The sequence below is a fragment of the Megalobrama amblycephala genome, linkage group LG20 (genome assembly GCF_018812025.1).
Source record: "Megalobrama amblycephala isolate DHTTF-2021 linkage group LG20, ASM1881202v1, whole genome shotgun sequence".
Taxonomy (NCBI): domain Eukaryota; kingdom Metazoa; phylum Chordata; class Actinopteri; order Cypriniformes; family Xenocyprididae; genus Megalobrama; species Megalobrama amblycephala.
The window spans coordinates 24,829,611-24,845,292 of NC_063063.1; the positions used below are offsets into that span (position 1 = coordinate 24,829,611).

The following is a 15,682-nucleotide window of genomic DNA, read 5'->3' on the forward strand; positions in this document are numbered from 1 at the left end:
TATATATATATATATATATATATATATATATATATATATATATATATATATAATTTAGAATATCAATACTAGAAATACAATACAAGTGGTTTTGGTTACAATACAAGAAACCAAAACCACTCTCTTAAAAATAAAATATTTCAGCACTCACTTAAACTGCAATTATGACAGTTTAATGACACTGCTAATATGTTAATTCATATATTTTATTTTATATATTATATTTATTATACAAGTTTATATTTTTATATTTTGTTCAACAAGTGGAAGTCAGTTCTTTATATTTTAGTTAATGCATTACACAGTATTTGAAAAAATTTTTTTTAAAAATAATTAATTTTTTATAGTCTTAATTTATAATATTCAAACATTTTGTAATATATTTTTTAAATCAGATCTGCTTATTTATTTCCCAGCACACAGACTATTACACTAATATCAGAGGCAAGAAAAAACAAGCAAATTATTTTTTCTCTTTTTTTTCAAGCTTTATTTTGATCTCATCCTGTAGAGAAAAAAATTCACTTTAGTCAATGATGTCAACCCTCATACATGCCTGAAACCCCTATCTGCAAAATACAGGCCAAAATAACACAAAATATTTTCACTCATAACTTGAGGATTCAGGAGGACACACAATCTTAATACATAAGGATTTGTGTAAAAATTAACATACGTTCATGCTTGTGCAAACCACTTTTTTATAATATAGAATTTACTTTGGATATAACATTTATATTTGGATAAATGAGGAGCTGACTGTGTGGGAAATGGGCTTTCATTAAATTAGAAATACCTATAATGTGACTAAACTAATGGTTGAACAAATCAATGAATGAACATAAAACTTAATGGTGAAAGACAGAGCATGCAACAAACATAAACATAGGGGAATAAACACGTACTTGACACAATGACAAAAAAGTGGAAGAAAATTATTGGCTAGAAAATCATAAATCTATGAAAGAGACAGGACATTTAAATGGAGCCTTATACGATGAGTGGACCAAATTATAATGAATAATAATGTACAATGAAATATACAAATGGAAATTAATGAATAAATTATTAGTAAGACTAAAATGGGACACAAAGAAGAATATGACGATGAAGATGACAAATGATGGCGATGAAAAATAACTAGGCCTATATGAATGAATGAAACACAAGACATGACAGCCCAATACACTGCTCCCTAACAGTCACCCGAGAGACTTACTGAAACCGAAAATTATAGCCCAAAATGAATTCTAACGATCCAGTTGTGCCTGTATATGTATGTATGCACTGAATAAAGGGGTTGCAAAAACACAAAGCCAATATGATATTTAAAAAGTAACTGTTCCTGAACGTATCCTTACACAGACATTAAAAAGTAGAAGGGAGTGGAATGTCAAAGGTTGAAATGTCAAAATCTGTATTTATTACCCAATTGGGTAGCCTGATGGAGAAAGAGTGGGCTGAAATGACGTTTTGGTGGTCTAACTAAAATGTCGGCCAGCAGGGTGTTTCATCTCTACAGGACTTTGATCTTTTCTTATGTACTCGGCGAAGGTGGAGTGAAGAGGCACCGAGGCACGTGAAATGAGAAGCCAGGCATTTCACGGGTACGTCTCTTGTTTTTACTCACACTGAGGCTGTCTTGCTTGCGTATGTTTCGTGTTCCAGAAGAAAATGGAGGGAGAGTAGAAAAGAGCAAAGAAAAGGAGCAGCAGTTTTTCTAGGCAAACGGAACGCGATCATAGAGACTTTTCTGTTCTATTTGAGCAGAACGTGTTCTTGGACTGCAAGAAAGAAGAGAAACCGGAGGGATTGATAGTCAGAATTTTTTTTGTTGTTGTTGAAATTTTTCTTAGTTTTTCCATTTTTATAAATGTTGCTCTTTTGTGTGTTTATTCTGTTATAAAAGATGGAATGGTGCACTTGGAGCCAATGGCCAGGACGGAGGCAGGTGGTTTGGAGACCATGACGGGAAGGGTGACGAGAAGGTGAAGGGCTCAGATGATACCATACTGAGCCAACTCGTGAAGCTCCAGATGGTTGAAGGCCTCCCAGGGGCAGATGACAGTGATGTCTGTAGGTAGAAGAAACACAGCAATATGAGTTCATCTAGCATTCAAAGAGTTAACTTAAGCAGCTTGAAGGCTAGGTGGCATTCATGTCATTGATGATGCTCAGTATGAGAGGCTTGTCTGACATACATGCACTGTCTGATCAGACTAACCCTGTCAAGACAAGGGCGGCTTAGAATAGATGGTAGGTGATGCTGTCATAATGGCAAAACACGTGAGGAAAAATGCAGAGCAGATTATGCTTACCAGTGCCTAAACCTTCCATGCCAGGGATGTCATCTCCGAAACTGTAAAATAAAATAAAATAAAATAAAATAAAATAAAATAGAACATTCAATTGAACTCAGTTAGATTCAAATTTTAAAATATTGAAAATATTTATTTTTAATACGGTCATATAATAATATTAAATTATTCTCATTTTTAATATTACTTTAATATAATAAAATATGACTGAAGTGTGAAATAACCCAAATAAATTTGACACTGTAACTTACCCTTGGACACCCTTCTTCGGTGGCTTGCTCTTGAACTGGCGAGTCTGCCTCTGCTTGAACTTAGGTGGTCCTTTGCGCGGTGTGGCGGGACCACCAGTGACACGGGTGGCTGATTTGATCTCTGGTTTGGGCGGCTCAAGATTCATGGCTGTTGGTCACTGTTGGTCTCTTCTCTTTGAATTCACTCCCCGTGATGTAGTGCTGATGTAAAAATATCAGAAAAACTGGAATGAGTTTATGGTTCACACCCAGTGACACATTGATTTTTCTATAAAACGGATTTTGGCTTCATTCTGGAAAGGAAATTTACTGCAATGGAGTTTACTGGCTCACATGACATTTAAAACACTGGTATTTAATAGATTTTTTATATACACATTAGGCTAGGAAGGTTAGAATAATTGCAAGGTCAAACCGGCACCTAATGAACATCTATGGCAGCCACCTCAGACTGAGAAAACTTTACCCATAATCCTCTTACTGATGAGTAATACGTAAATCCAGATACATATTGCATTCTAATTGAATGTCCATCATGGCCAGTGCTCCCTGAAAAGAGCTCTTGGAATGAGAGATGGGTAGGGTGACCCATTTTGTGTAATCCAGAGCTTGGATTAATAATTGTCCCCCCTCCCAGTGGTGACAATCTGCACTTGGGTTAATCTTATTAGAACAGGGATAACACCAAACATGCTGAGCAAACAGAAAAGAGTCAAAATATGACCTTCAGGTATATTCTTCAAAGACTAATGAGAATAGATGCCATACTGTCACAATGGCAATGATGCCTGTTGCACACTTGTTGTTTCCTACTTCTTTTCTTTTTTTTTTAATTCATTCTTTAATAATGAATTCTATTAAAATTATATTCATAATCACATTATATATAATGTCAAGGCCAATGGTTTGTATACATATTTTGCAAAAAATAAATAAATCTTAAAGATGAATATTCAGTGTGTACAATTTGTAGATTAGTATTATTATTAATAATATATATATATATATATATATATATATATATATATATATATATATATATATATATATATATATATTAAAAAAAGCAAATATGTTAAAATATATTAAAATATACTTTTTTTAACACATATGATCTAAATATCCATTCTAAATAAACTATGTTAATGAAAATAAACCATTTGTCATCATTTGAAATAGTTACATTGAAAGTTTTCATACTTTACAGATGAAATTATTATACAGCTTTACAGGAATATTTAATTTAATTTATTTTTTTGGTCAACTGTGACATTCTGTGATCAAATCATTTTGCATAATCACCACTAAACTGTATAAATTACTTGTCCCAGGTAAACTTTCATGTCCATTTCCTCTTGCATAATGAAATTATTTATTTCATACTCTTTATTTATTTATTCATTCAATAAGTAGTTATATAATAAGCAGTCAGCTGGTCATTATCACAAAAAAGCCCTTCAAGACCCATATACTTCTGACAGATTGTATTATTTCAGTCACACTGTTACTTTACTTCAGAATATTATTACAGAACAACTCATTCCTTACTGATGATTAAATAATCAAAGGTTCTACTCACCGGTTGATTGACAGGCTGTTGACTGGGTGCAGCTGCAGCACCGTTCGCCTTATGTATCTCTCTCCTGAGGAGGAGTGGATGTCAACGCTCGGCTTTCCTTAGGAGCGGTGCAGGGTTTACAGGTCTTTTATACTCTCTGGCCCCCACAGAAGATTAGGAGAGGGACGCCTCCCGCCCCTGATCCCCTCGACTGCAGATGAACACAATATGTGTGTATGTGTTTAATGGGGCATGTGTATAATTGGGCTTGTTTATTACCTATAGATTTTTTACATAATGAAACAACATATATACATAATATAGTGCATATATAATGTTCTCAAACAGTATTTGGACACATAAAACATCTGAATATCATTGTATTTGATGAGGCTACTTTATATAGGCCTCATAAATGTATACTGAATCAACCAAAAGCAGTATGAAAGGTGTTTAGAATTTATATGAAATATTCCTATTCATGTTAAGAATTAATGTATAGTATAAATATTAATTTTTAATATGAATAAACTGTATTGTTCAATAATAACGGTCAAATACTTATCTCACATTGCTCATTGTATATGTAATGTTTCTGAACTGAATATGCAGTTCTGCTTGCAGAATTTAATTAGGTGTTAAAGGAGAATATTACAAATGTATATATATATATATATATATATATATATATATATATATATATATATATATATAAAATCAAATAAAGGCGACAGGCAGGTATCTTTTCCAGGTTTCTAGAATGGGCTAATTCTGCTTGAGACTAGATTTGCTGATCAAATAACAATGGATATCATAATGGAAATATCCAGAAACGGATCATAACCAGTGTTCTTCTAAGGTTTGTTTGTTCTGCAACTTTCTAGCATTGTTACGCAACAGGCTCATATCTGTGGGGGTCCATGTACTGGAGTTCATTAGCGAATCATCCTGTAGTCTTTATAGCATTTTCAGCAGACGACTCCAGCCAATCACTGTTTCACACATGCTTTATTTAGAGACTGCCTTCAGAACGGCACAAAAACAATTACTGCTGAAGACACTAGATTAAAGGTTGGAGGTTTAATTAGTTGATTACTTGGTCTGGATCTGCGGTCAGGATTACCGGCATCTGGCCATCTGTATTGCTCTGGTAATGAGTCTTTGTTATTGATGGGCTGTTGTCAGTTAAATAATATGAAATCTGTGATTAGGATTTACTATAACTCAAAGAGTCTATTGTTGTACATTACTATGGGTGAGTAAATGTAGTTAATTGTCATCTGCAGAACTTGTCTTCTTTCAATATAGTATAATATAATATAATAAATTATTAGACAACTGGGATAAATCTAAGATATATCAAATCTTTGTAGCAGTATATTTTTAGATGTGTTAAAAATGGATTTATGGGTCAATGGTTGCTCATTCTTGTGTTTGGGTCAGAATTTGCCCCCACAACCTCAGTGCAAGGTCATGGGGTCGAACATGCCCCTTGCTCCGTCTGTGAGTAATGAGATATGAAGACTCACTGAAGAGACACAACAGAGGAATCGATCAATTAAAGCCAGTGGGTTACTGGAGTCCATGTGCTCTGACAATTGATAACTAGCTTGTGAGATTATTGTGATGACCCAGCTCAAACAATAAACCCAATCTCTGGTGGTTATCTGAACCAATTAACTAATCGTAACACTGACCCTTTGATTTGATGTTACAAGTGTATTAGTTTTAATATACATAATACAATATCTGGGATTTAAAATCTATCTTAAGGCCCGTTCACAACAAGAAGAGTTCCTCAGGGATGACGCATTTTTGTAGGCAAAACCCGGAAGCGAGTTAGCATTTTGGGACTTCCGGTTCCAACGCCGTAAAGTCTATGGGTTTTTGCTAAATCGCCTGAAATAAGGTTTGTGGTTAACAAAGCCTCTAAATACTTTCACGTTTTGATCTATGACATAAAACACAGCAGTTATAACCCACTTGTGATTTTTTAAGCTTTTACTGTGTCTTAAAATCGGCGGTTGCTAACAAATTGCTAAAAGGGACTACTTCCTTTGGCGGGGACTTTAGACGTCATCATTAAAAAACGGGACATTTGGACAGCATTTCTCATGAAAAAGTGGATAAGTATTCATAACAGCACAGATCATAATCAGCGAGCATGTTTATAAATAAAGTTGTTTTCTAAATACAGTTTGAGGAAGCTTGGTGGTGACGACGTTGATCCACGACCATGGTGTGCTGTAGTCCGTTTATAGCCTACTGTTAGCCTTTTATATCTGACGACTTTATTTAGGCTTCAAAATCTATAAATGTTGTGTTAACTTGTAAAGATTATCTTGATAGACAAAACGTGTAAGTGTCATAACCCTTTGTTAAACACAGAGCTTATTTTCTGCGATTTTCCAAAAGTCTATGGGAAAAATGCATAGGCTTTCAACAGAGGGAACCCGTGCGCCGCTAACTTCCGGGTTGGCCTACAAAAACGCGTCATCCCTGGGGTACTCTATAAACCAACAAGCGATAACGGTCTGTTTATTCTAAGCTCACCCGCTGCGGTTTTTAAAGTGTGTAGTCCTATAATATTTTGCAGTTCTTGTTGCATTTACACGTCTTTAACCAGCAGATGTCCTCAGCTTGCTATGTTTCGAGTGAATAGCTAGCGCAATTGATCTAATCTAACCGTGAATTTAACAGACGAATTGAGTATAGTTGAATAAAAACAACGCCTAGTCTTTTTCACTGCAACTTCAAAGGAAGAAAGACGATGTCGAAGCTAGCGCTGCAACTGAGGTAATGTAATTTTCTGTTACACTGTTTGCTAGCCTGGCATAATGATCTAGTCGTTAAAGGGTTAGTTCACCCAAAAATGAAAATAATGTCATTTATTACTCACCATCATGCCGTTCCACACCCGTAAGACCTTCGTTCATCTTCAGAACTCAAATTAAGATATTTTTGTTGCAATCCGATGGCTCAGTGAGGCCTGGATAGCTATAATGACATTTCCTCTCTCAAGATCCACGTATGTACTAAAAACATATTTAAATCAGTTCGTGTGAGTACAGTGGTTCAATATTAATATTATAAAGCAACGAGAATATTTTTGGTGCGCCAAAAAAAAAAAAAAACCCCGACTTATTTAGTGATGGCTGATTTCAAAACACTGCTTTATTAAGTTTTGGAGCGTTATGAATCTTTTGTGTCGAATCATGATTCGGATCGCGTACGTGTCAAACCGCCAAACTGCTGAAATCACGTGACTTTGGCGCTCCGAACGGATGATTCGACACGCTGATTCATAACGCTCAGAAGCTTCCTGAAGCAGTGTTTTGAAATCGGCCATCACTAAATAAGTCGTTATTTTGTTTTTTTGCCGCACCAAAAATATTCTCGTCGCTTTATAATATTAATATTGAACCACAGTACTCACATGAACTGATTTAAATATGTTTTTAATACCTTTATTGATCTTGAGAGAGGAAATGTCATTGCTGGCTATGCAGGCCTCACTGAGCCATCGGATTTCAACAAAAATATATTACTTTGCATTCCAAAGATTAAGAAGGTCTTACGGGTGTGGAACGGCATGAGGGTGAGTAATTAATGACATTATTTTCATTTTTGGGTGAACTAACCCTTTAATACTTCTCAGCACTTAAGCTGCGTTCACGTCACCTCGTATTTACCGGTATCTTGAAATGGCAACACGTGACGTTATATTCGGAGCTGTTCACGTCCTTTTGGTCCTTGGACTGGGAATTATGCGTTTCCATGGCACCAATATCAACGCCTAAATGAATCTACAGCGGTCAGGTGGTACAGCGGCCACGTGGTACATGTGGGAGCTTTCAGAAAACTCCCAGCTTACAAGCTGTAATTACGATTTCTACGAGGACGTGAACGCATTTTACAAGCTAGAATCTCGTAACTACAGGAATTACGAGGCCGCGTGAACGCACCTTTATTCCAAGGGTATGACCGATTGTTTTCCATATATCCATTTTCTTCAAAGTATCCTTGAAAGGGGTATTTGACTTGTCAAACTGTGGTGGATTTTTCTGTTCGGAGCGTCTGCCATTTTAAATGCGCAAGCCTCTAAATTAGAACGAATTCTGATTGGCTGTCAGTGTTTTATCATCGAACAGCTGGAAAAAAAATCCTTCTGAAAGTGATCCCAACGATATCGTTTCTTTATATCGTTATCGTTATAGCTGTGGTGTGGACTCTGCCTTTCTTTAGAACTATATATTTATTGTTATTTTTATCATTATCGTTCTTGGTGTGAACGGGCCTTAAATGCTGTTGTTTTGATATTTCTATTAATCAAAGAATCCTGAAAAAAATATATCGCAGTTTCCACAAAAAATATTAAGCAGCACAACTGTTTTCAACATAAATAATAAAAGTAAACGTTTACTGAGCAGCAAATCAGCACATTAAATTGACTTCTGAAGGATTATGTGACACTGGAGACTGGAGTAATGATGCTGAAAATTCAGCTTTTCATCACTTTAAAATAGAAAACAGTTATTTTAAATTAAATTGTAATATTACTGTATTTTTGATTAAATAAATACAGGCTTGGTAAGCATAAGATAATTCTAACAAAAACGTCTTACCAATGCCATACTTTTGAGGATATATTTTATTAGCAGAGGAATATTTTATGTGTGTGCTCAATTATATTCAAAGTCAAAGAGGAAGAAACCATCTAAAACTTCACTCTCATTAATGACCTCCATGAACCAGTGTCACATTGTCTTCTGTACATCTTGTTCAGAGAATATCTTAGCACTATTCACGTCATTCTTCACAAATCCTTCAAGCAGCTGGATCACAGCCCTGCTTCCAGGCCTTGGCCTGGCACGCGGCATCAAGCCCTCATATGCTGACTCACAGGTACTCAGATCAGGATGACTGTCGTCAAAGAAACCAGTCACACAAGTGCCGGCCAATGCCATGAACTATCTATGCTGCTAGGCAACCCTGATGACTAGAGCCAGCCAATGTGGGTTCTAATGCCACAAGAGCTGATCAGACAGGGAAACATATGACCTGTGCCATTTAAATCAGCATTTGGGTCATAAAGAATTATTTGTTGGAAGAGTTCAGATATGATTCCACAAAGATAAGAGACTTAATTTTAGAGTTACTAACCCCTTAAGAAGTTGATCATAAAGGCCTTTTGTTATCTCTTAAGTCCTTCTCCCAGACAACATTTTGACCAAAAAAAAGGCATGCATATACTATACAAGACAACATAACAACTGAATCTACACAAATTATTTTGCTTACATACCTTGGATTTTAATATTGTGTCATCCCTGGACTGTCCTGAGTGGTAAGGCTGCCCAGTTGTTTTTGTTGTTGTTTTTCACAAAAAGCCTTAAGGTCCTTGGTTAGGTCTTTGGTTAGGTTGTATGCACTGCATGTTCGAGTTGTTCCCCACGTGACTCAATATATTAAGATCGTTAAAGGGATAGTTCACCCAAAAATGACAATTTACTGAATGTTGGTAACCAGACAGTTGATGGTAGCCACTGACTTCCATAGTAGGACAGAAATACTATGGAACCCAATGGGAACTGTCAACTGTATGGTTATCAACATTCTTCAAAATATCTTCTTTTGTGTTCAGCAGAAGAAAGAAACTCATACAGGTTTGAAAGAACTTGAAAGGGTCAGTAAATGATGACAGAATTTTCATTTTTGGGTGAACTATCCCTTTAACTCTATGGAAATCGTGATCTTCAGTCAATTTTTGACTGAAAAAAATGGAACAATGTACTTATTTTTACTTGCTATGTGAACATCGAATCATGGATGTGATTTGAAAAGATTAAATGGTCCTGAAAAAGTAGTCATAATAATAAAAAATGACCACATTGGATATTAATGAGAAAAGAATTTCATCTACTGGAAACGTCTGGTACTGCGCCTAAACAAAAACTTCCTTTTTAGGTCTGATCAAAAAGTGAATAAATGGATTATAACTACTGCATAAATATAATTTAGTATCATAAAATCCCTTAAAAATACAAATTATTTTTAAAAAAGTACAATCAAACTAAAATATAGTACATTCATTTAATTGAAATAGTGTTTTTAAAGTTGCAAGCAGGCAATAATGCTTGAGGAAACGCATGATATTAAGATAAATAACTAATATATTAAGAAAAAATATTATATACAAAGATATTAAGAAAAAAATATTTATAGGCTAATTTTAAAATTTCATTTATTTGTGGAATACGTGTATACAGTAAAATATTTGTTATGCAGCTTTTCATTAAACATTTTTTAACTTTTAAAATTACTATTATTTATTTCGCAAGGGGTGTGTAAATTTATGAGTACAATATAGAGTAAAACACTTAACATAGAACCACACTTACATTATTATTCACTATACCATTCAAAAAGTTTGGGTCAGTTTTTATTTATTATCAGTTTAAGATTTATTATTGAGCAAGGACGCATAAATTGATCAAAAATGATAGTAATGTTTATAAAGTTACAAAAGATTTCTATTTCAGATAAATGCAATATCACAGTTTCCACAAGCACAACTGTTTTCAACCGTTGATTTCCTGAGCACCAATTCAGCATATCAGAATGATGACTGATCATGTGACACTGAAGACTGGAGTAATGATGCTGAAAATTCAGCTTTGCCATCACAGGAATAAATTACATTTTAATATATATTAAAAAATATAAAAAATAATATATCACAACAATACTCTTTTTTACTGTATTTTCAAATAAATGCAGTCTTGGTGAGCAACAGAGACTTCTTTCAAAAACATTACAAAATCTTACAGAGAAGTGATAGTGATACATAACAAATTGTGCGCTTTCTATAATATTAAAGTATATTTGTAAAATTATAACACATAACTATATATACATAACATCAATTCATATCTTTTTCAAAACAAATATTAAAAACATGCTTCTTTAGATAAGATCTTATCATGGGTGTAGTCTGACATCTGTCAGTTCTGTAATATTGAACATGCCCTTAAAAATTCACAACACACTTTTATATATGTATATTAGCATTATAATAAGAAAATCAAAAGCAAAACTCCTGCATGCATTATGATAATGAGAATTTTTTTGTGTGTGTGGGGAGGGGGCTTAATTGTAATGAAATGCTTATGGCCTTCAGATTAGGATTTATTGTCTTTGTGCAATATATATTTTTCCTTCTGATTTTAAGGTGAAATATGACCCGGGCATGTTCTTGACAGATTTAGTGAGACTCACCCATTAAAAATGTGCAAATAGCTGCTGCTATGAAACACCCTGAATTCTCAATAAATATCCACCCAAGTTCACAGTCTTCAAGACTTCTTCAGTAACTTGATCTCCATTTTAAGATAAGCCTTTAGGTTGTCATCGAGAACGTTCTCCTCAATGGCTGCCAGAGCTCTGTCTCCACCATCGCTGTAATACTCCAGCAGTTTTTCAGCATGTTCGATCCACACGCAGTTATGACAGCCGCTCATGCAGCAGTGGGCGGGTGGAGATGGAGGGCCCTCGTCCGCAGGTTCTGAGGCAGTCGGTGTCTGGTTTACACTGCTGACAGAGGAGGAAGAGTCTGGGCTTGAACACTGCAGTTCACAGGCAGTGTAGTGCAAAGCTCTGTTCTGAGAGAGCACAGTCCAGTGAAGGGGTCTGGTCTTGAAGAGAGCCGTGTAGCAGGTGCACAGCTGTAGAAAAGGGTTACAAATAGATTGATGCAGTTTATGTGGGAATTTATATGTGGGGAGGTGACCATGTTTTTTTATTTGAACTGCCTCTTCTTCCTCTGAACTCTTCTAATTTTCAAATAGGAACTTTTCAAAATACTACTTTTTCACAGGGGTATGAAATAAAGGGACAAATTATTTATATTATGTTCTTTTATATATGGGTCAATGAAGTCATTTTTTTTCTCCAAAGGCCTTAATAATAATAAAACTCCAAGATATGTACTTATTTGTACTTAGATCTCTTTTATTGAATCCAAAAGATTTTAATTATATTTTGCTACATATAAATGTATTTTAAAGATTCTGAAGTGTCAAAAGGTCATTCGGTTTAACAGTCCAAAGGTCAATACAATCATTTCATTTGTGATTAAAATATCTTAAAATGAAATAAATGTATATATTTTTTTATTATGGCATGATTTTATAACATCATATATCAACATAGTGCAAAATGGCATTATAATTATGTGTAGAAGTTGTTGCTTTGTAATAAGAATGTCCGGAAGAATGAATTTCATTGATGTCATTCGGAATAACCAATATAAAGGGACCATTTTGGATCAAGTCATGTGACCGGATGTGACATCATTCAGACACTTGCAAAGGACTACATGGTTGTGAAGCAAAGTAACTAACTCTCTTTTAACTATATGAAAAATTCATGTTTTCAGTTGTTCATACATGTGACATCAGGTCATTCGGTACAACCGCTTTAAAACATGTAAAATGTTGTAATATTTTAAAAACTTGTACTAAACATAAAATGTTTGATTGTCCTTTAGCTAGCTAGATATCAGCCTGTTCGCATTGTTTGAAAATATCGTCATTTGGTATAACCAAAAGTGTTATTCGGTAAAACCTAAATTTTGGTTAAACCGAATGACTTTTTTGGTGACAATTTTTTTCCCATATTGTAAAAAAATGACAAAAGCAGTGTTAATAGGTTGTTTGCACATGACGTCACAGCAGCGGCGCAAATGAGTCTGGAGGGCAGGGAGTGATTTTTCTATATAGGAATCCTATCAAAAACTCGTAAGTTTTGCGTCATTTATGGTTGCTCAAATCGATAAAATCGAGAACCCAGAAGGTGTTTACATAACTTATACCGTTTTTTTTATAACTTATATATCGTTTTTTAACTTTAAAAGTTGTCGCCTTTAATAGCGTTTTATAAACAAACCCTGACTAGAACTGAACGCGGCGTGACGTCAGCTTCACATTCTCTATATCTCTCTCCTCGATGGCAGGAAAGTCTTTCAATTCAGTGGAAAAGTCGCTCATCTTCATAACATAAAGATCACGTCCAACATATGTTGTGATTTTCTGTTTATACCTTTCTAAACCAGCACAGAAAGGACTTTTCTCCATCTCTTCCATTCTAATTTTCACTGCTTGCCCTCCACCGGTATTTCGCGCGTCACCAGAACCACGTGATTGCAAACAACCTATTGATTATATAAACACCAATCTCATTTTTAACTTCAAAATGAATTATATCTCCATTATGTTTTTTTTTTTTACACATTTAAAAACCGTATTTGTCAATGACCCATATACACTGCCATTTAAAAGTTTGGGATCAGTCATTTTTTTTTTAATGTTTTTTAAGAGAAGTCTCCTCTGCTCAACAAGGCTTCATTTATTTTTATTCAAAATACAGTAAAAACTGTAATATTGTGAAATGTTATTAAAATTTAAAATGAGTTTTTTATTATTATTTAATTATTTGAATATATTTTAAAATGTAATTTATTCCTGGGATGGCGAAGCATCATTACTCCGGTCTTCAGTATCACATGACCCTTTAGAAATCATAATAATACGCAGATTTGCTGCTCAAGAAACATTTTTTCTTATATAATCAATGTTGAAAACGGTTGTGTAAATTTTTTTTTTTTCAGGATTCTTTGATGAATAGAAAGTTCAGACGAACAGCATTTATCTAAAAATATAAATCTTTTTTCGTGAATTTTCATTTTGAATTTTGAGAATGACGCTTTATTACGTCAGTCAGTCAGTCAGTCAACAAATAAATAAACACGAGAGCTGCAACGAAGCACAGTATTTTTCGCTGTAAGCAATTTTATCTGATTTTTATTTTTATATCACGTTATAGCTGAGATATAATGTTTTTTTTTTTATAAAATTTTAAACCCACCCTTTGTAAACATGACACAGCTTTGAGTGAAGGCATCGCAGGAGTAGACGACAGCTCACACGGTCTCTTCAGGAAGCTCCATATGTTTCAGTGTTTTCGCTTCAAAATAACTGAAATAATAAAAGCATTCATTTTAAACTCAGACAGTAGGTAGCGTTTCAACAGGACGCGTCCATTTTTGAATCATGTGTGACCTCTGTTGTGACTGACGGCTATGGCGAATCCAGTTAGCGAATCGGACTGAAGAAAGAAAATTCTTTGAACCAATTAGAAGTTGAGAGAGATTTCCGGAGGCGGGGTTTATAGGGCACGCAAACAAGCTGCACTACCAAGTATACCCATTAGATGTCAGAAATGGACTATAATCCAACACTTGTCATGGAAAATATGTGAAGACAGTGGCACCATTGCCACACACACCAACTAGATGATCTCTTGACGTTGTTGTGATAAGACAAAATAGCAAGAAATGCACTAATAATAATGGTGTTAAGTTTTGATGCAAATAGTAAATCTTTGTGATAAAAATTGTATGTTAGGCCTATTTGTATCAATGCAGTGAGTGTGAGTAACAAACACATTGCAAGTCTACCTTTCATTTAGCTGATTTTTATCAACATTTGATAGTCAGTTGTCTCTACATTATCATTTCTTTTAAACTATAGACAAAAAAATTAAAAACAGCTTTAAAATAAATGTGTTAAAGGTAGATTTAAAGTATGGGTGGCACTTTTATGGTCAGCCAGGTTGTAAAATATCAGTGATGCATATAATCATCCAGCCATTCCCACAGGACTGAGTGTTTTAGAGGCACGTCCATAGAAACAGAACACATAGCACCCATGAGACCGACACAAAATCTACATGCATGTAAGAAAATATTCATTTTCAGTATACATGCCATCTTAACCCTCTGTTTTAGTTCCTATAATAAAATAATAGCTAATTTAAGAGGATATTTACATTACTGAGATTACTGATACTGATGACTCAGAATCACTTAAAAGAGTTCCCACGAAAACAAAACCAGTTTGACTCTTTAAAGAAAACAAGGCTTGGTTTTCCTGTGATTAAGTCTGGAAAAACAAGGCATGCCTTTCAAATGATTAGCTGAGAATATTTTAACCTAAAAGGGAGGAATTTCGCCATTCATAAGACAAGTTTAATCATGTTTTGTTAGGTGCGAACACACTGATATCAAAAGTATTCATTAAAGGCAACTGGCCTGACAAGTTGAAAATTGTGCAATGGCATTATGTCATATAACATACACACCTGTCCTCAGTGATACCGTTAACATGGAGACAGGCATGCAAACTGGGATCTGAAAAATCACAGGTCTGATACACAGCATTATCAGAGCAGAGATTGGCGTGGCTTGAATAGACATTTTTTAATGATTGCATGAGCAGGTGTGTCCATGTTGGAAGATCTTATTATAATTAGTCCTTCCATAAAGATAATTACAGAACTATATGCTATTTTGAGATATTTGCTGGGATATATATATACAATTTCAAAATTTTCAAATTTATATAATTTTCAATTTTCAAATTTTCAATTTCAAAACAAAAAAAGACAGTCATACAGGGAACGACATGAGGGTCAATGATGACACAACTTTCATTTTT

General features: G+C 34.5%; 2 protein-coding genes across 2 annotated transcripts; both read right to left on the minus strand.

Moving 5' to 3' along the window:
- Nucleotides 1-463: 463 nt before the first annotated feature.
- On the minus strand, nucleotides 464-8,235 carry pde6gb (phosphodiesterase 6G, cGMP-specific, rod, gamma, paralog b). The gene is made up of 5 exons (XM_048170453.1): nucleotides 8,093-8,235; nucleotides 4,149-4,338; nucleotides 2,570-2,770; nucleotides 2,319-2,359; nucleotides 464-2,074 (listed from the first exon to the last, which is right to left on the minus strand). The coding sequence occupies exons 3-5, from the start codon at nucleotides 2,713-2,715 to the stop codon at nucleotides 1,998-2,000; spliced, it is 264 nt and encodes an 87-aa protein (XP_048026410.1). The 5' UTR covers nucleotides 2,716-2,770; nucleotides 4,149-4,338; nucleotides 8,093-8,235; the 3' UTR covers nucleotides 464-1,997.
- A 2,194-nt stretch (nucleotides 8,236-10,429) lies between these two features.
- Nucleotides 10,430-14,256, minus strand: oxld1 (oxidoreductase-like domain containing 1). The gene is made up of 2 exons (XM_048170451.1): nucleotides 14,052-14,256; nucleotides 10,430-11,851 (listed from the first exon to the last, which is right to left on the minus strand). The coding sequence occupies exons 1-2, from the start codon at nucleotides 14,085-14,087 to the stop codon at nucleotides 11,483-11,485; spliced, it is 405 nt and encodes a 134-aa protein (XP_048026408.1). The 5' UTR covers nucleotides 14,088-14,256; the 3' UTR covers nucleotides 10,430-11,482.
- Nucleotides 14,257-15,682: the final 1,426 nt, after the last annotated feature.